At 51.9% G+C, this 20,122-nt stretch overlaps 1 protein-coding gene across 5 annotated transcripts; it reads right to left on the reverse strand.

Annotated features, from left to right (window-relative positions):
- Positions 1-7,195: 7,195 nt before the first annotated feature.
- LOC130524278 (protein TASOR-like) lies at positions 7,196-19,363 on the reverse strand. Of its 5 annotated transcripts, none has more exons than XM_057030272.1 (28): positions 18,972-19,363; positions 17,671-17,813; positions 17,389-17,481; positions 17,162-17,234; positions 16,976-17,067; positions 16,744-16,875; positions 16,536-16,666; positions 16,416-16,447; positions 16,199-16,304; positions 15,837-15,940; positions 15,606-15,709; positions 15,444-15,516; positions 15,296-15,370; positions 14,976-15,175; positions 14,585-14,770; positions 13,939-14,125; positions 13,717-13,851; positions 13,381-13,514; positions 13,055-13,235; positions 12,277-12,741; positions 10,862-11,925; positions 10,657-10,779; positions 10,330-10,489; positions 9,651-9,759; positions 9,324-9,502; positions 9,082-9,228; positions 8,445-8,910; positions 7,196-8,284 (listed from the first exon to the last, which is right to left on the reverse strand). In XM_057030272.1, exons 1-28 carry the CDS (start codon positions 19,237-19,239, stop codon positions 7,798-7,800), a joined length of 5,649 nt encoding a protein of 1,882 aa, XP_056886252.1. In that variant the 5' UTR covers positions 19,240-19,363; the 3' UTR covers positions 7,196-7,797. The 5 variants fall into 5 exon arrangements, with proteins under 5 accessions (XP_056886252.1, XP_056886251.1, XP_056886250.1 ...); XM_057030271.1 differs by having other exon boundaries at positions 14,976-15,181; XM_057030270.1 differs by having other exon boundaries at positions 14,976-15,205.
- Between the last annotated feature and the right edge of the window lie 759 nt (positions 19,364-20,122).

Raw genomic sequence — 20,122 nt, forward strand, 5'->3', positions numbered from 1 at the left:
ACAGGAGGATACAAGCACCACCGCGTCTCTATTTAAAAAAAGGATATAAAAAAGTTTATTGCGAGTTTTGTTCAGTAACATTCAACTGCTGTTGTTTGTATCAACTATTTAGATAAAAGAATGTAATTTGCGTAGTAGCTTGGAAAGCAGCGTATTAGCTTAAAGTTAACACACCGATGACACGCCACAAAGACGTGAAAGCCCCCAAAACACATTTAAAGGTGGATGGAATGTGAAACAGCACAGAAAATTATCATTTTTTTTATAATTGACAACTGGCTGTAGTGCACCTTACTGTCCACTAGAGGGAGACAGTAACTCATACATTTCTATTAATCTAATTTAAATCGAACAGAAACTGCTGCTATAATCGCTGCTGACCTTCCCCCTCTTCATCTTCCTCATCTCCCCCAGGATGGTGCAGTTGTTTACACAATATATATCTCCATTTTCCACACCTGTACTTCATCCATTTCAGCCATTTGGTAGCATGAGCGGCAGAAATTGCATTCTCCATGTGGTGTATTGATTAACAACCACAGAGATAGTATAGAAACTGTTTATTTGGACTGTTGGATATCTGTTATCCATTTCAATGTGAGTTCTGTGAGAGTTAGGGTAGTTGATTGAGTAAACGAAGAAGCAGCACGTCGGTGTCCTGTCTTATCAATACATGTCATTAGCGACGAGGATAAATTTTCATTTTCTTAACGGGGAAGGAGAGACACACGGTGTCGGTACTAGTGAGTACAATGGCCCAGTATGGAGATTAAGGGGCGAGTTTAAGGTGGAAAAGGAGCCATGGAAGGCGTACGTGGAGCAGCTAGAACAGTTTTTGGAAGCTAACGACGTAGCCGAAGGGAAGAAAGTGGCTACGCTGCTGAGTGTAATGGGCGCAACTACGTACGGACTTTTAAGAAACTTAAGCCAAAAGACAAGACGTTTGATGAGATAGTAACTGTTTTAAAGGACATTTTGAGCCCAGGCCGCTGTTGGTAGCAGAAAGGTTACGCTTCAACAGGTGCAACCAGCCAGTTGAAGCAGTGTGCCGCCAACTGTGAGTTTGGCACGAACCTGGACGCATCGCTACGAGATCGGTTCGTCAGTGGAATGCGGATTGAAGCCTGCACGAGGAGACTGCTCTCCGAAAAATGATCGCCCTCAACATGGAGACGGCCGACAGAGACGCACGTCAGTTGAGAGGGATGGAGAGCGAGACGGCGGGAGCTGCCAGTGCCAGCGTCCACAAGGTGAAGCTGCAAGGAGCCAGGAGCTGCTACAGGTGCAAAGGGAAGAATCCCCATGCAAAGGATTGCCATTTCAAAGAGACTAAATGCCATTATTGTGGAAAGATAGGACACATCAAAAAGGCATGTCGTTCCAAGGCAAGTGCAGAGCGCACACGACCAAGAGGAACTGGTCCGCTAAAGACAAACACTAAACATGTGACAGCTGGAGAAGATTCAGATCTTGAAATGTTCACTGTTTTGACTGTCACAGGTGAAGATGCTGATACCTACAAAGCAACATTCTCATTCAATGATGTAGACTTAGAGATGGAAATTGATACTGGGGCCAGGAAGAGTGTAATTTCCAAGGCAGTTTTCACACATGCCATTAGAAAAAGCTAAGGTTAAACTCAGAGCTTACCTTAACCTATTTTAGGGCAGATCACAGCGACGGTGGGCTATCAGGGCCAGTCAGCTGTTTTGCCACTTATTGTTGTCAAAGGACATGGAGCCAGATTATGTGGTAGAGATTGGTTAAACCAAATTAAGCTGAACTGGGCAGAGATCAAGTATCTAAATGAACCCAAGTGTAGCTCACTTGAGGAGATGCTCAGTAAATATTCTGAGGTATGATGAGTTAGAGACACTCAAAGACATTAAAGCCTCAATCATAGTGGAGGCTGATGTGCCTCCTAGATGATGCAAACACAGGCCCCTCCCACTTGCAATGAAGGAGAGAGTTGAAAAAGAGCTCAAAAGGCTGGAGGAAGCTAATATTATATCTCCAGTTAAGCATAGTGAGTGGGCAGCACCGATAGTCCCGGTGGAAAAAAAAGATAAGTCACTTCGCCTGTGTGGCGATTACTAGGTGTCAGTTAACCAGGCACTTGAAACAGACAGTTACCCCTTACCACGTGTAGAGGAGCTTTTAGCAACCCTTAGTGGGGGTAAGATCTTCTCTAAGATGGACTTAGCATCAGCTTATCAGCAACTTTTGCTTCACGACTATAAGGCGCACCTAAAACACTGAGATTTTTTCAAAATCAACGGTGCGCCTTATAATATGGAGCGGCTTGTGTGTGGACTGAGTTCCAAAATCTGCTGTGCGCCTTTGGTGGGTGCACTACGGTAAACGCTCCGCCCATCGATTAGCGGCACACCTACGCGTAAGGATCCCCTAAAATGGCGCCGGTCAAGCGAGACGCGTATGAATGAGGCTTATTTTAAACTGCAGGCCATCGAATATGCGGCTGAAAATGGCAATCGAGCAATCTTAGTGTTTTCGCTTTATGAGGAGGCGGCATCTCTCCATACGCGCGAGGACAACGGATGTTCACTCTCTGACTATCAGGAGTGAACAGGAAGTGGTTCTCGACTTCAAGAGGTGGAGCTAGTTGACCCCCCCTAGGAGTGAGGCGGAGAGTCAATCCTCACTGAACTTTTTCTCACTTTCTAAAGTGACAGCTTTTATCAGGAGAAGAAACAGAACACACAATTGCTCTCTCCTTTTTAGAGCAGCGTTGAATTGTATAATGTTCATTCGTTCGTTTTCTCCGGCTTATCCAGATCCGGGTCGCGGGGGTAGCAGCTTCAGGAGGGATGCCCAGACAGCCCTCTACCTGGCCACTTCCATCAGCTCCTCCGGGGGGACTCCTAGCTGCTCCCAAGCCAGGCGAGAGATGTAATCTCTCCACCTAACCCGCTTCACACTCGGTCGCGAACCGTTCCAGCATTTGTGGGAGGTCCCTGCTCGATGGCGCCAGAAGAACTATGTCATCCACAAAAGCAGCGACGAGATCATCCGCCCACCGAACTCGACAACCTCCCCTCCCCGGCTGCGCCTAGAAATTCTGTCCATAAAAGTTAGGAACAGAACCGGTAACAAAGGGCAGCCCTGGCGGAGTCCAACCCTCACTGGGAACGAGTCCAACTTACAACCAGCTATCCGGACCAAGCTCCTGCTCCTTTGGTACAGGGACTTATCAAGGGACCATCCACCCCATACTCTCGGAGCACCCCCCACAGGATGCTCCTGGGGACCCAGTCATAAGCCTTTTCCAAGTCCACAAAACACATTTGGACTGGTTGGGCAAACTCCCAACTCCCCTCAAGCACCCCAGCAAGGGTAAAGAGCTGATCCGTGGTTCCACGACCGGGGCGAAACCCACATTGTTCCTCCTCGATCAGAGGTTCAACTATCAATCTAATCCTCTTTTCCAGCACCCTGGCATAGACTTTCCCAGGGAGGCTGAGGAGTCTGATCCCCCTATAGTTGGAACACACCCTCTGGTCCCCACTCTTGAAAATAGGGACCACCACCCCGGTCTGCCAGTCCAAGGGCACTGCCCCCGATGTCCACGCAATGGGTGTGTGGCAATAAAGCTTATTTGTTTTTGCCTTATGCATGGACTGGATGTTGCTAAATGACAGCATTAAAACTGCCGTATGAGGTTTTTGCACTCAGTACAACCCCGCCTTCATGTGACACCAATTCTACCAGCAGTTTGCTTCGGGTGCCAGGAGAAGAAGAGAACTTGTACAATTTCACAATCTTGAATCTCTTCATTGGAGAATTAGTCTAGGAGGAAAATGGGGTATTGGTTTGCTTCCGTTTTATGGTGTTGTATTTCTTGCCGAACACATCGACAATATTACTTACACCTTGTGGGGTTTTGCTAATGAAACGATAAGAAGCTTTGAACATCTCTCCAACACTCAGAGGAGTCACAGACTTACGTTGTTGAAACATGACATGGCTTTAGATTACATCTTGGCCAAAGGAGGTGGTTTGTGTGTGTCTTTGAATTTGACAGGAGATGCCTGCTATACTTTGATTCCGGACAATGGTGATAATATAACGAGCGTGATTGATGCTTTGGAGAAAATAAGAGATGCATTTGGTCCGTCTGAAGGCGCAGGAACATCAGCGACGGCCTGGCTCCAGGACAAATTTGGTCCAGTGGGAGCTATGTTGCTTCAGGTTCTCAGTGCAGTCGTAGTGTCACTAGGTGGGATGTTTTGTTTTTGTACCCTGTCATTAGCTTGTGCCAAGGTGATGATATTGCCTTGGATTGGTGTGGTGTTGCCCGGCGATCAGACCCAGATGCCACTCTTAAGCGATAAAGCTTCAGTTGATTGAAATGAAGACGTTTCTGACAACATGGTTGATAAATATCCAGTGTAACTGAGTGAGATATATTTTTATGCTATCCTTTGCACTTAATGATGTTTATGTTTTTCTTCCGTTGTGATACCGGTGACAAGGGGGGAAATGATCATATAACTTACTTAATTGTGTTACTCATGCTTTGATATGTTTGTATTTTACTCCTTTTAATGAAATTGATGTTGTGTTGCAAGAAAACTGGCACCTCTCTTCTCTGTTTCCGGGACAGTAGTTGGGGATCTGTGTTGGGGTGACAACTACTGTATGTTCGAATGGACTCAGAAATTCATTCATGTTCCATATGTGTCCTGTCGCCTGTGTTTATATGTGCTCCTGATTAATGTCTTGTTTTTCCCCTATGGGGAGTTGCTGTGAAGGAGTCCAAGGGCCCACAGTCTCCTGGGTTCTCGTCTAACAGACTGGACTCTATACAATTTGGTTGGCTATATTGTGTTATGAGGTCATCAGAAAAGAATGTTTTTACTTGACCATATAAAAGGGGCTACCAAACTAAGCACTTTGGAGATCTTCACCATCAGGACCAGGAAACCTCCCTCGGACAGACTGCAGCGTCCGACTGGTACCTGACTGTTCTCTCCAATAAACATCTCTTAAAACCAAGTCTGTGTCTACGAAGATTCCTTTCTCCTCAGCACATCTCAACGACCACCAGACGCAATTTACCACACTGGATTATGAGAGGAGTCCAGTAAAAATGAGTCCATGGAAAATGACTAGCTCTAGGCCTTGAAAAACCTTATGGCAAACCATCCAGCGCCTCAGGGGGAGGAAGCAGTGCTCTTCCAACACTGTTTACTGTGCAGATGGGGAGCCGCCGACCTCAACTGGGATATCGTCAGACTGTGGAAGCAACACTTTGCTTTTACTTACCTTCCACTGAGGAATCAGAAGCTGGCAATTCCAAGATGGACTCTGCCATCACCTTAGCGGAAGTCACCAAGGTAGTTTGTAAGCTTCTCGGTAGCAAGGTGCCAGTGGAAGATGAGACCTGCCCTGAATACCTCAGGTCTCTGACACGCCTGTACAGGATCACATGGGGGGGGTTGAGGGCAGTGGCACTGGAGTGGTAAACTGGGGTGGTGGAACCTATGGGGATTTGAGGGTCTGTCCCTAGTGCAAATGTCCTAAGTGCAAATGACTGGTGCAAAATCCGCACTGTCCAAGTCCGTCTCTCACGTTTCATTCTGATCACCACTGTCTTTTCCGTCAGGAGTTTACCAAGAGTTGTACACATATATCAACCGCCGGACCTTAGAAGCCATCGGCCGATGTCCTCTTGGCTACTCAATCTGATTTCTTCTGCTCTTAAGCTTTTTGTATTTACATTGACATCTTCTTGATTTCAGTTATCTTTTGATTTCAGCTCCAAAACACACAAAACCCTCCTTCCTACCCATAGTTATGCTTGTCTCCATTCTTCAAACTACTGCATCAAATGTGTTTTAATAGCCACGACGGTGACCAGGAAAAGTCTGTCCTCTTGCTTCCACTCAGAAATATCAAGCAGCTAATCAGAATGCAAGAACGCTGAGGATCTTCAGGTTTAAGTTGTTCCAAATCTGCACCTAACAAATACTCTTAGATAGAATGTCAGAGATCTCCTATAATATACACAACTGTCACCCCGATACTATAAAAGATACAGCGAAAAAAATATGACTATCGGCCAAGACCATTGGTATAGTCTTCCACAAAGGTTTCTCTAGTGGGATTCACTTTTCCAAATGTAGTCAAAGTTGACTTTGTTGGTGGTGTTATTTACTTTGTTGGACATGAAGAGAGAGACATCTGTGAAAAAAAAAATCTGTGAAAGAAATCTGTGTGTGAGTTTCAGACAATGTGCAGTACGACGCGCTCTTGCTTACAGGCCATTTTAATACAAAACTTTTCTGATAATAATGATTAAAAAAACTTTAAAAATGATTTAAGTTAAAACCACTTTGTTACACAGACACTTTGTACTGTACAAAAACTGAAGACAAACTCAAGTAAACCAAACTTTCAGCACCAAATTGGCTTTTTTGTAAGCTGGAAAATATGCAGCAGTTAATCTTGATGCAGATGAACCGACAGGTGGGTTGAGCGCTAACCCGAACCCTAACCCCCTAACCCTAACCCGAACCCCCTAACTCTCTAACCCGAACCCCCTAACCCTAACCCGAACCCCCTAACCCTAACCTCCTAACCCTCTAACCCGACCCCTAACCACCTACCCCCCTAACCCTAACCCTAACCCTAACCCTAACCCTAACCCTAACCCCCTAACCCTAACCTCCTAACCCTCTAACCCCACCCCTAACCACCTAACCCTAACCTCCTAACCCTCTAACCCCTAACCCCAACCCCCTAACCCTAACCCGACCCCTAACCCTAACCCGACCCCTAACCCTAACCCTAACCCCCTAACCCTCTAACCCTAACCCCAATCCGACCCCTAACCCCTAACCACCTAACCCCTAACCCCCTAACCCTCTAACCCCAACCCCCTAACCCTCTAACCCTAACCCCCTAACCCCAATCCGACCCCTAACCCTAACCCGACCCCTAACCCGACCCCTAACCCCTTAACCTGACCCCCTAACCCTAACCCGACCCCTAACCCCTAACCACCTAACCCTCTAACACCATAACCCTCTAACCCTAACCCGACCCCTAACCACCTAACCCCCTAACCCTAACCCCCTAACCCCCTAACCCTCTAACCTAACCCGACCCCTAACCCCTAACCCGACCCCTAACCCTACCCCTAACCCTAACCCGACCCCTAACCCCTTAACCTGACCCCCTAACCCTAACCCGAACCCTAACCCGCCGAGCCCACCTGTAATGTTCAGAACAGTCAAAGCTGTGGTCCGTTCACCTCTGGCGTCTGCACGCTCCTAAGCAGGAACAAGCACTTCCTGCTACCAGGCGCTCCTTTGACTTTCAGCGCTTTCATTGAAGGGTGTCGCAGTTTTCAGCAATCGGTGCCCCAATAATGACGAGATGGACACTAAACGAGGAGCGAGGATCCATCCACTAAAGATTCGTGGCCAAGGCGAACCCGCGTAGACTCTGGACGGTGTAGTCCCACGTGGGTCGCGAGGATGAACTGGTGGCTTCAGGTGAAAACAGACGCAGGGATTCACCGTTTGGACTGGAGTCACAGGACAATATCAGGTGTGTCTGAAGACCACACAACACCTACACGTCACTTTAATGCCACTTGAAGAGGTTCTGTTGACGTTTCCTGACACCGGCCCAACATGCACTGGCTGCTGTGTTCTGAAGCCAAACTCAGAACACGGGGCGAACCTGAAGTGGCCACATAGGAGTGTGAGGAGCAGCGTTCCTGGCTCTAATGGGAGCCAGGTCCCGTGTCCTGGTGGAGAATCCAGCTTCCTACATTCCGCTGAAGCTACCTCCTCTCTGCCCTCTGTACATGTTTCTGCCCCGACCAGCAGGCTTGCGGTACCCCGCTCTGGCATCGGGAAAGTCTCTCCTAATCTGCTGGAAACCCCAGAGAAAAGCAGCGTTGCCTGTGGGCCTCCGTCCTCTGTGCCAAGCAGGGCTAGGCCCCGGGAATCTAGCTCTGAAGCTAGTGGGGGGTCCTGCCAGGGGACCCCGGGGGAACACCTGGCTGGGTAGCTGAGGCGGGGGATGGGGCGGCAGGCTGGAGGGTGACGATATCTGGAGGTCTGACTGGCTCCGTTGCTGCGGCTGCAGGTTCTGCTGCCGACGGGGCACCGACTGATTTCCTTCACTCTCTCGGTCTGATCCCACAAAGAGACTTCTTGTTGCGTTGATGGGCGTGGCGGTTCCCTCCGAGCTGCTGTCCGACAGCGACCCCTCCCCTGGGCCTGGCTGGTCCTGACCCGTCTGCACGTCTCTGAAACAACAAGAGTGATGATTGTGGGAGTACCAGAGCAGCATCCTCTGAGTGAGGGTGCCATGTGATGATCCACTCATCACCTGAGGAGTTGGGCTCCTCTCAGAGCAGATCTTTAGTCCCCCCCCCACCATATTTAGTTGCTAAGGGAGATGCTCACCTTGGTCTGTCCTGCTTCGAGGTATGAGATGCATCATAGTCGTCTTCTTCCAGAAACGCAGCTTCTTTCCCTCCACGACTGGTTGACCCTACTGGACTACTCGTGCTCGCTGTTGTGGTGCCACTTGGCTTGGACACACATGCACTGGTGTCACTGGAATCCTGGTCATCTCCTCGTGGCACCACATTTCTCACGGGGGTGACCTCCATGGCCTCCTGCCTGCCAGGGTCCTGGATCAACTCTGCCTGATCTTCAAGGCGAGCTGCGTCTGGAATGAGGGTCTGAAAGGACTGCTGATGCTCCTTCGCCCGTCGTTCGGCTCGTAACTGGGAGATGGCCAGTCGGAGATGCTCAAAATCCGTGCCTGAAGGGGTCGCTCCGCATTCCTTGCTGAAGCTCTCTGGAACCAGCTGGTCACAGAGAGCTTGTGGCTGTTGTTCCAGGGATGGATGGGACAGGATGTGTTCTGATGGTGGAGATGCTCAGTGTGACTCAAACGGTTAGGGTTCGACTACACGCAGTGATCAAGCCCATAATGGGTGAAACTGGATCCATGGATGACACGGGCCGGGCCCTCTTGGAGGGTCTGGCCCTTAAAATATCTTCAGCCCTATCTTCAACGTTCTCTTGTACTGACCTTTAGATGCTAACATGTCGGCGTCCGGCTGGATGTTCACAGGGTCCCGGTACCCCACCAGTCTGGTGAAGTCGCGGCGTATTTCTTCGATACCGGCCATGATGACGCCTCGACTGGAGTACACGGGGAACTTCTCGAAGCTGTGCTCTGCAGGCACCAAAGACACCAAACAAAGTGTTTCACAGCAGCTGATCAGGGAGAATCGCCTGCGTTGGGATTCAAGAGCTGCAGAGTTCTGGTACCAGTCAGGAAGATGGTGTGTCGGTACTGTATGTAGCGGGCCTGCAGCTCCATGACGCAGCCAACGTCTGGAGACTGACTGGTCATCATGTCGCAGTGATGATACGGCAGGAATTCGATGATTTGCCGCTTCTGATAAGCTGAGAGTATGTCGAGAAGGTTGGCTGCATCTCTTCTGAACCTGGCACCAGAACAAATAGGTTAGTGTGGGCCCAGCCAGGAGATCCAGCCAGGAGGTCCAGCCAGGAGATCCAGCCAGGAGATCCAGCCAGGAGATCCAGCCACCCCCCTCAGTGATCGTCACAGTAAAGATGTATGAACGAGGGTACCTGGACTGTTCTTTTAACTTTTTGTGGGTTTTGTAGTGAACCTTCCACCTCCACAGACACTCGGGAGAATTGTGCTGTTCCAGCAACCCCAGCAGACCAGTCAGTTGCTCTGCAAGGGCAAAACATCTTAGAAATGTAGTGGAAAAAACAAGGAAAAGCATCTTGTTGCTGGGTGTGTGTGTGTGTGTGTGTGTGTGTGTGGTGTGTGTGTGTGGTGTGAGGGTGATGTTTGGTCACCCGCGCTGTTCGTTCACTAGACTCAGATCAACCACACAAACAACAGGAGGCCTTGCAAGGGAGAGCTGAGCAGCAGTTCAAGCTTCCTCTCTCAACTCCGTCCGTCTGCTGCTCGCTCTCCTCTTTTATTCGGTGCACACAGGATTCATGTCAATCTGACCTCACGATTCCTTCTCCTCCTATCTTTACGACTTCCTCGTGTCCTTGAACATGGTACCTCCCAGTGCTGGGTACCTAACAGCTTCAATACTTGGTTCAAACACTCATACATTCCTTTTAATTAAACATTCTAAATCTACTTACTATACTTACTTTAGCATTGAAACGATAATAGTAATAACAACAATAATTCTTCTCACAGTGGGTGTGTGTGTGGGAGTGGGTGTGTGTGTGTGCGTGTGTGTGTGTGTGCGTGTGTGTGCTGGGCAGGAGTGGCTGGTACCGGGAGTGATGAAGTCTGGGTTGAGGACCAGGTCGTCTGAGATGATGCAGCCGCCCGAGACGAAGAGCTGGTTGTAGGTGCTGCTCCTGATGTCCTCCAGCGAGTCCACGCCCACAAACACCACGCTGGGGTGGCGCTTCAGAGACACCAGCCCTGGGATCTGAGGAGCAGACAGCGTTCACACTCAATCTGCTGGTTTCTGTTTCAAAGTCGCAGCTTTCGATGATCTTGGTGTGGGACGGCTGCACACGGGGAGTTTCCCACCAACACGCGGGACCCCCCCCCCCACACACACACACACACACCCACCCCCATTTTGTGACTCACAGTGTGAATGTTCCCAGAGATCTCGGTGTTCTTAATGATGACCAGCAGTTTGCTGTCGCTGTTTTCCTGGTTCAGGAAGGTGACAGGACTCTGCTGGACGTTTCCCTGCTTCAACAGATGTTCCTACAGCACACAGATCCACGCTGTCAGCCAATCTGGGAAATGATGATGTCTGGAGACCACAGGACGCAGGTGCTTCACGTACCTTGATGTCTTCATACACCTGGTCCTCGGGCTCACTGCTGTGAAGGTAGAACTGCACCGAGTTTCTCCTCACGTCTTTAATGATGTCCTTGAGGTTGTGGAACACCTCTGGCTGCAGCTGGCTAATCAGGGAGCTCAGAGCCGTGGCTGGAGGAGAGCCTAACGGGGGCGTGGGGGGCCGACTGGAAGTGGCCTCAGGTGGGGGCGAAGCTTCCGTCATGGGGTCAGAAACGCAGCTAAAGTTCACGGTCCTCTCTGGAGCTTCCCTGCTGTCCCGTGAAGTGGGGCTGGACTGGTGAGTCAAACGGGCCGGTGGAGTGGTGCAGGGAGGCTGCTGGCCAGCGGCGTTGGTGGGCGCGTGGAGGGAAGAGGACGCAGAGGACGCAGGAACTGTCGGGGGACCGTCAGCAGCGACTAGTCCGCCATCGCTCAGGTCTTCTTTGGAGGCTCGGATGCTGGAAACAAAGGCGCTGACTTTGTTAGCCAACGCTGCATCCAGGTTTCCTGGGCGACCGGCTGCTCTCTGACCCGGCCAGTCATTGACGAGTTCTGTCAGCATGCTCTCAATGTTGTCCTGCAGCGAGCCCACGTAGTCCTGCACCGGGGGGCAGGGGTTGTAGAAGGACACGTACTGGGAGAACTGGGAAATGGGCCGGTGTGGGAGGCTGTGCTCAGCAGCTGGGGACTCGGAGGAGCTGTAGCAGATGCTCTCCCGCTGCAGAACCAGCTGCATCTCCGCTGAGAAATCCCCCAGATGTTTCTCCACGATGCCGTCTATGCGCCCGAGGGGACAGGAAGGCGATGAGGAGGGGCCACGCAGCGCCTCCTCGGGCCCCTTCTCACAAAGGCCCGCTCCTCTCTCTTTCTTCAGCTTCTTCTGCTGGCCAACCTCTCGCTCTGGAGCTTCCTCACCCACAGATTCATCAGTGAGTCCACTGGTTTGCTCCTCTGGAGCCCTCTTCTCCGGCCTGCTTAGTAATGCTGAAGGCTTGGTCTTCTCCAGAGTGGGCAGCACAGATGCTGAACCTGGTGAAGCCTCCTTCTTTGCTGGGACATTAGCTTGTCCTGAGGACAGCAAGTTTCATTAGATCGGACACAACAACACCACAAGACTCAAGACCAGACTGGATCTGCTGACCCCAGACTGCACATGTAAAAGGAAAACTCCCCCCAAACATTTGCTCTCCAGAACTAATTCTGATGGGACTGTGAGAGTCTAACGAGGGGGTGTCCCGTAGCTCTGCTGAGGTCCCCCTCAGATAAACAGGACGACGCTCGTTACTCCCCGTGTTGCAACAGAACCTTACTGTGCATCAGAGCACCTAATTGTTGTTTAGATTTGAAATCCTGAACCCTAAGTGGAGGAAGACATTTCCTCTTAACAACAGCAAAAGGAGCGCGGCTCACTGAGATTACCTGGGAACTCCCTGGAGGCTCCTGGGGCTGAGAGCGCCGCCTCAGCACCTTTGTTGGGATCCAGAACGGGAGGAGCGGGAGGCCTGGGCTCCAGAGACGGGCCCTGCGGTGGAGATGGGGGAGGGCTGCACTCTGGGGATGGGCACTCGTATGTGGACACAAGGGCACTGGGCTCTGGAGGCGAGGGTTGGGGGGGCGAAGGAGGGGGGCTGGGGTCAGGTGACGGGCACTGGGAGAAGGTGGCAGAAGGACTGGGATCTTGGGACGAGAGAGAGGGCGGAGAATTGGCCCCTGGGGACGGGCAGGTGTGAAAGGAGAGAAGAGGGCTGCCCCCGGGAGATGGGGCGGGGCTCCGTCTGAGTGCTTTTGTTGCTAAGGTGTCGCGTGCGGTCGTAGCTAGGTGCTGGAAGCGAGGGTCCCGCGGGATGATTTGGTCCTGGAGGGTGTAGCGCTCCGAAGGCAAACCTGTGCAGAGGGTTTAGGGTTAGAGGGTTTAGGGTTAGAGGGTTTAGGGTTAGAGGGTTAGGGTTAGAGGGTTAGGGGTTGACAGTCAACGGCTGGTTTCTCACTCGCTACCGCTAAAGCGAAGGAAAAGTCCTTTTCTTTTTCTGGAACTCTCCAACACCGCATGGAGCCACATGTGCCACAAATTCCTAGCTTGTGTAATACTGTGTATTACATGAACAATGGCAATAAACCTGATTCTGATTCTAATTCTAATGTGCATCTACTCCTGTGGAATAAACCCTGAGTGCCCCCCCCCCCCACACACACGCACCTGTAATGGGGATGAGCACCCATGGGATCTGCCACTCGTCCTCCTTGTCTTCACATGCACCGTCTCTCCTTCCCAGCCACCCTGCACCCCCCCGACCGGCTGCTCCGTGGTGATGCGCCTCCCAGCCGTGTGAGCTGGGACTGAATCCCTCCAAACTGCTGACGCTGCCCCCCATCTGCTCCTGCAAACACACCGTTCAACGCGGGTGGAAACACTCATCCAGCCTCCTTCTTCAGTTCAGGTCTTTGCTTTGGTGAACGTTCTGCATTTGTTTCTGTGAACCCAACTCTGGAGAGTTTGCTAGTTAGCGCGCGGCTGAAGTTTACCTCCATCTCCTCCTGCTTCCTCAGGTCAATGTCACAGTTGGTGGGCAGGCCCAGTTTGGTGGCTAAGCTCTCAAATGGACAGGGTTCCCGGGGGACCTCCTGGATGGTGAATCCTTCAGCAGCCTGGGTGAGATCTGTCAGGGCGCAAAGGCGTCCTCGTTAGACACCAGCGCTTTCCCCTGTGGTTTCAACGGTTCGGCGTTTTAACCCCGGCTTGGGCTCTTCACCCACACTTCACCGGCTCGGACTGTTTAGGCTAAAGCTCTGGGTTCCACCATTGTCAGTGGACTGTTTTAAAACCCACTTGGGCCTGGCCGGAGTCCTGATTGGGATCACCTGTGAGGAGTTTGTGAAGCTTGGCCATCAGTTCGGACGTATCGCTGCTGGGCTCAAAGTCGCTCAGGTTCAAGCCAACGGAGGCAAACACGGATGGTTGGGAGCCGGCAGAAGCAGGGGCCTGCTTCCCCTCACCTGGGAGAAGATGGGTCAGCACAGATCAGAGCCGTGAGCAGAACACCTCTGATGCAGACGCACGTCCCTTGTTGCCATGGGGATCACCTGGAATCTTGCAACACTTCCTGGACTCCTGCGATGCCTTCAGGAACTTGAGCGCCCTCTCGGCCGTCTCCTGCTCCAGTCGCCTCTTCCTCCCCGGTGGCATCTCTCCTCCTGCCGTTTCCTTCCTTATCACCTCGTTCTCTGCGTTCCTCTTACAGGTCAGAACCAGGTCGATCAGCCTCTGCAGCTGAGGGACGGACCAAAAACACTTGCTCAGAGTCCAGACCAAAGCTGGCCCTTCACCACAGACGTCTGTCCTCAGCGAAGGCCGAAGGTGGGGGGGGTCGTCACGGTGATTCAAATTTCTTTATCGGAACCAAAGACTCTGGTCATATAACCTGGACCCACTCGTTTTTCTGCTTTACTGACTGGTTTTTTCTGCTTTTTGCTAAGCTCTAACCCCAACCCCGACCCTGACCCTGACCCTAACCCTAGCCTCTAACCCTGACCCTAATCTCTAACCCCAACCCCAACCCTGACCCTAACCCTAACCCCGACCCTGACCAATGCTCAGGAGGTCTCACTATACTGGAGCGTAGGACACCCTTCACTACCCTTCCCAGTAGTAGCCCAGGTGGGAGAAATCTTCCTTAGCCTTGAACGGTCACCCCCGAGAGTGGGAAGCTCCCATCAGTCTGAGTCTCACCTTTGGTGGCTCCTGGGGGCCACAGTGGGCCTCCACTATCTGCGTGGCTCTGGCCACTGACAGCAGGTAGAAGGCAGGGCTGCGGATGTAGGAGCGCAGATAACTATCCAGGTTCCCTCGACGTTGGAACGTGCCCCCTCGCTCATTCAGGAAGGATTCATAATCTCCCATGGGGTATTCCCGGAGCTGGGAATCAAAGGAAGGGTCAAACACTTGATTTAAAATGGGATTAATCGAGGAATCTAAGAGAGTGAGGCACAACTAACAACTATGGGATATAAAAGAAGCTATTATTGCCCTGAAGGATGAGTTCCCATGTCCGATATGTTGGGTTACAATAGCTCAGCAGGACTTTAGACTACCTATTAAAGATGCGTTAGCTTGTTGCTACCTTGCCCTCTTTGAGCCCCAGGAGATATTCTCGCGCCTGCTGCTCCACGCTGGCAGACAGCTCCTCGGGGGGGTTGGCGCGAGCTTTGATCAAGGCGTGATGCAAAGCGGGAACAAAATGACTCAGGCGTGGCATCAGCCACTCCGAGGCCTCGCCGGAGGAGGAGGAGGAGGAGGAGGAGGAGGAGGAGGAGGAGCGCTCTGGTTCTGTCGTCGGGAGAAGAAAAACCCCTATTTCAAATCAGCAGCAGTTTATCTGGAGCCAGTCCTAAACACATAAACACACTCATTTAACACAGCAACAAACAACATCGGACTCACTGGATCGGACCACATCTCTGGACTCTGGGAAGACAAACAGTGCCTGAAGACACCTCCTCCAGCTCTCTGCTCTCTCTGGAAACATGAAAATAGGGAGGACAAATGGGAAAAAGCACATTCACTAAGGCTCCACAGCAACTCCTCTCACCAGGGGGCGGGGCCATCTGAGCGCTGGACACGAGGAAGAGGAATCCTCTGTCATTAAGCTCCGTCACCAGGACCTGCACACATGTTCACATCCTCTGATTATTCCGTTTCGACTGGCCCGGCACGGCAGGAGCGTGAGTCTTTGGGGACACGTTAAGCTCACCACGTCCTCCGTCTCCAGGCCCTGAAGCAGCTCCGTCACGCTGGTGGCAGAGCGGCTCCGGTCAGATACGCCCAGAAGACTGCAGTAGTATCCATTCTTCTCCACTGCACATAGAAGAACGTCATATACGCTACACGTGCTAACGTGCTAACAATGACAATACTGAGCTCCAGGCGGTCCTGGCTGTAGGGACACGTGTCCCTGTCCAGACCCAGCTCTTCCTCACGTCACCTTCTCTGCTGTCTTTGAACAGCTGCTGGGAGAACAGCTCGGCGGGCAGCCCCCGGGTCACCTGCTTCAGCCTCATGGCCCCACCGATTTCCAGCTTCTCTGGTCTGGGGGGGACACGAGGTGGACACGCAGTGGGCCGGTAAAGTGTCAGGATACACACAATGACTCCAGCTCCTGCTCTAAAGTACTCCCATCGGCACAAACAGCCACCCTGATTTGACCCCCGCCCTGGTGGCGAAGGGCTGTGAGAGCACTTTTTAGAATATTGATGAGTCCACCGCCTCTCCCTCGGGCCCCGGAGACCCCAAACACGCCTACGTCCTTAATATAAGCAGCTCAGTTCCGTCACGTCTCTTACTTACAGTCTGTGCGGCAGGAAGGGAGGAGATCCAGAATGAAGGGAGATCTGGAAGAGGAGCTTCCCCCCTTTCACCAACTCGCCGCTCCACACTGTGAACTGAGGGTTCTCTGAAACAGCAGGTGAGGAAGACACGTCAGCAGCCCCATCAGCAGCCTTGCAAGGGGGCAAAAAGGCCTCCGACAGGTGCTGGAGGGGTCTCCTCCAGGACCGGAGCTTACCTCCCCCCCCCTCTTTGGACAGACTGGTCCCCCTGTCCATCAAACACAACACACACGGGACAGTCATGAGAGCCTGTTCTCCACATTATTAGCACCTGGGAATGTCTGGGATGTGCAGACCTGACTGGAGCTAAAGGTGCAGCGGGAAGAGCAGAGTCTTTTCCTTTAAACGCGAAGGAGACCACAGCGTGCGGCAGAACCTGGCGCGGCCGCAGCGCCAGCTCGGCGCAGACGTACTCGTAGAAATATTGCTGAAAAGTCCAGGATTTGGGGGGTTAGGGCCGCGCGCCTCCTCTCCAAAGGCACCGCGAGCCAGCGAGACCTTTACCTGCGTGTGCTCAAAGCCACGGTAGGAGGCGAGGGAGGTGACCTTGCCGGCATTCTTGGAGATGTGACTGTCGAAGCAAGGAGTCGGGTCGAGGAGGTTCTTGGTGTTCTCATAAATGCTCTTCATTTTGCCCTGAAAGCAAACGGGACACCGTCGGCTTCCTGTTGCTGTGTCATAAGATCAGCGATGAGCTACATCCCATATTCGGGCTCGGCCACAGAATCGGATTTACCTTCATCACTTTGAAGATGATGATCTCCCCTCTGGCTCCTGGTGCGAGGGGCTCCACCTGGAGGAGGTCCGAGTACCTGGACAAACACACTCCTGTAGACATATGATAACGTGCGGACTCACTCAGGTGACCGACAGCACAGTGGCGAAGCGTCAGCAGAGAGGAGGTCAGACTGGTGGCGCCTACCTTTACTGGGATGTCCCAACAGCGTGGCCTTGCTGTGACCCACGCACAGACCCTTCTCACACACCCCGGGCAGCTGCCGCCGCACACACACCACCCACACAACATCACACACAGACGCTGGCTTTAGCCGGACGCAGCAGTAGAAGAATAACAATAATAACAACAACAATAACAACAATAACAACAATAACACAGCATCATCACCAGCAGCTGCTCGCTCATCTCACCTTCACTGGATCGGCCAAGAGGAAACAATAGCTCTCCATCAGCTCCTTGTCTGTCCTCCCGTCTGACTTCATCTCTCGCCTCTTTTCCACAAACTCAAAAAAGGACACAGACAAACACAAGGTCAGTAGCTCAAGCCGTGCGTTCACCTTCTGTCTTCTGTTCCTCCTGGCAAGAGTCAATGATCGTTTGCAGGACTGGGACGAGCAGAAGGTCTCGCGTGGACGCGTGGTGCCTGCAGTGTGGAGCAGCCTGACCTTGAGGCCAGACCGTCCACCTTTTACCTCTTTCTCCAGCAGCTCGTTGTTTATCAGCCGCGGTCTGCTGTAGGTGAAGCAGGCAGCGGAGCTGGCGTCCAGGTAGCCGGAGGTCACGATGTTCATGAGGTCTTCATATTCTCTGGACTCGTTGGAGACCTGCTGAAAACCTGAAACACAGACAGGAGCCCAGCACATCAGCATTTGCTTCACCTCAGAACTCATCCCCCAAAGGTGGGACAGATTCCTTCGGTCTCCTCACACATCAAAGCCTTTTGTCTATGACAACGGTGCCTTAGCCCTCTCAATTTCACCTGGATTGAAGCTTCTGCTTCACCTGGATCAATAAATTACCCAGAAACCATTGTTGTGGGTCGGCCCAGCGACCCGGACCAGCTCTGCCACTTCACCAGTAACCAGTTTAACCTCTAAACTGGACTCCAGTGGTTTAACCTCTAAACTGGACTCCAGTGGTTTCCTCACCAAAAGGAGAAACACATTTGCACCCTTGATGAGGAGCCACCCGAGGAGCCACTCGAGGAGCTACCTGAGGAGCCACCCGAGGAGCTACCTGAGGAGCCACCTGAGGAGCCACCTGAGGAGCCACCTGAGGAGCTACCCGAGGAGCTACCCGAGGAGCCACCCGAGGAGCTACCTGAGGAGCTACCTGCGGAGCCACCTGAGGAGCCACCTGAGGAGCTACCTGAGGAGCTACCAGAGGAGCTACCAGAGGAGCCACCCGCGGAGCCACATGAGGAGCCACCCGAGGAGCCACCTGAGGAGCCACCAGAGGAGCTACCAGAGGAGCTACCAGAGGAGCCACCCGGGGAGTCAAACGAGGAGCCGCCCGAGGAGCCACCTGAGGAGCTACCTGAGGAGCCACCCGAGGAGCCACCCGAGGATCCACCCGAGGAGCTACCCGAGGAGTTACCGGAGGAGCTACCCGAGGATCCACCCGAGGAGCTACCCGAGGATCCACCCGAGGAGCCACCCGAGGAGCCACCTGCTACTAAAATGGTTCAGGGATCGATGCTAAATGAGAGGAGAGATCGAATCTCAACAGGATCGAGTTGATTCTGCAAGTACAATCCCACCATTTCAGGGAGAAAACAAACTCCCCCCCCCCCCGAAAACGAGCGAGCTAAGCACTAGCTAGCACCTATTTCAGCGCATGGAAGCCTCCAACTTTCCTGAGCAACAACAACCCTTTACAGCAGCGCTTTAGCTTCGTTGACACCACCGGACAGGTGGACCATCCTGGTATATGAACTAGATTAGCTACAACAGGTTTCTGGCCCTAATACGGGCATTTCCGCCGAACAACGTACCGATCTTTTCCTTGGTTTTCCTCGGTATCGGCATCTTAAGCGGCTCGATCGGCATGTGTCTCTGGTGGCTGCCTTGCGTGGCCGAATTCCTCCTCTCCATCCTCCGGGCAGCAGCCAGTCTGGCAGGAGCAGCCTCACTTTCCCTGATCGGGAACCCTTCCAGGGCTTCGCCATCTTGCGCGCTCCTGTGGGAGCCCAGGTCAGCAGCAGCACTGCCCCTCCTCGGGTGGACGGCTCCAGAGTCCCTCCGAGGACAGTTGTCATCCATAGCGGAGGTTCCACAGCGTACAAACGCAACTTCCTTTCTGCTGCTGCACTCCAGACCCCTGATGATGCCGTCACGAGTTCCTAATTCCGCGGGGCGCGATGTTGCGAATCCTACTACGGCGACGCCGAAGCCCCGCCCCTTCACTTACCGACCCGCCTCCCTCGGGCCCTGATTGGTTAAAAGCCCTGAGCCTTCCGCGGAGCGGTTCTCTGCCCACCTGGAGTTACACACGAGAGCTACACACTAGTGCTACACACTAGATCTACACACTATACACACTAGATCTACACACTATATACACTAGATCTACACACTAGATCTACACACTAGTTCTACACACTAGAGCTACACACTAGTGCTACACACTAGATCTACACACTAGATCTACACACTAGAGCTACACACTATACACTAGTTCTATACAGTAGATCTATATCCTAGCTCTATATACTAGCTCTATATACTAGCTCTATATACTAGCTCTATATACTAGATCTATATACTAGCTCTATATCCTAGCTCTATACACTAGCTCTATATACTAGCTCTATATACTAGCTCTATATCCTAGCTCTATATACTAGCTCTATATACTAGCTCTATATACTAGCTCTATATCCTAGCTCTATATCCTAACTCTATACACTAGCTCTATATACTAGCTCTATACACTAGATCTATACACTAGCTCTATATCCTAGCTCTATACACTAGATCTATATCCTAGCTCTATATACTAGTTCTATATAATAGCTCTATATCCTAGCTCTATATACTAGTTCTATATCCTAGCTCTATACACTAGATCTATATACTAGCTCTATATACTAGTTCTATATACTAGCTCTATATTCTAGCTCTATATACTAGATCTATATCCTAG

The sequence above is a fragment of the Takifugu flavidus genome, chromosome 4 (genome assembly GCF_003711565.1).
Source record: "Takifugu flavidus isolate HTHZ2018 chromosome 4, ASM371156v2, whole genome shotgun sequence".
Classification (NCBI taxonomy): Eukaryota; Metazoa; Chordata; class Actinopteri; order Tetraodontiformes; family Tetraodontidae; genus Takifugu; species Takifugu flavidus.

Excerpts from the sequence above, each read along its gene's own strand:
- LOC130524278 (XM_057030270.1), bottom strand. The coding sequence starts at position 19,239 with ATGGATGACAACTGTCCTCGGAGGGACTCTGGAGCCGTCCACCCGAGG. Across the intron at positions 16,448-16,535 it reads GCACCTTTAGCTCCAGTCAG|GGGGACCAGTCTGTCCAAAG; the intron begins GTCTGCACATCC and ends TTTGATGGACAG. Across the intron at positions 10,490-10,656 it reads TCTCTGGGAACATTCACACT|ATCCCAGGGCTGGTGTCTCT; the intron begins GTGAGTCACAAA and ends TCTGCTCCTCAG.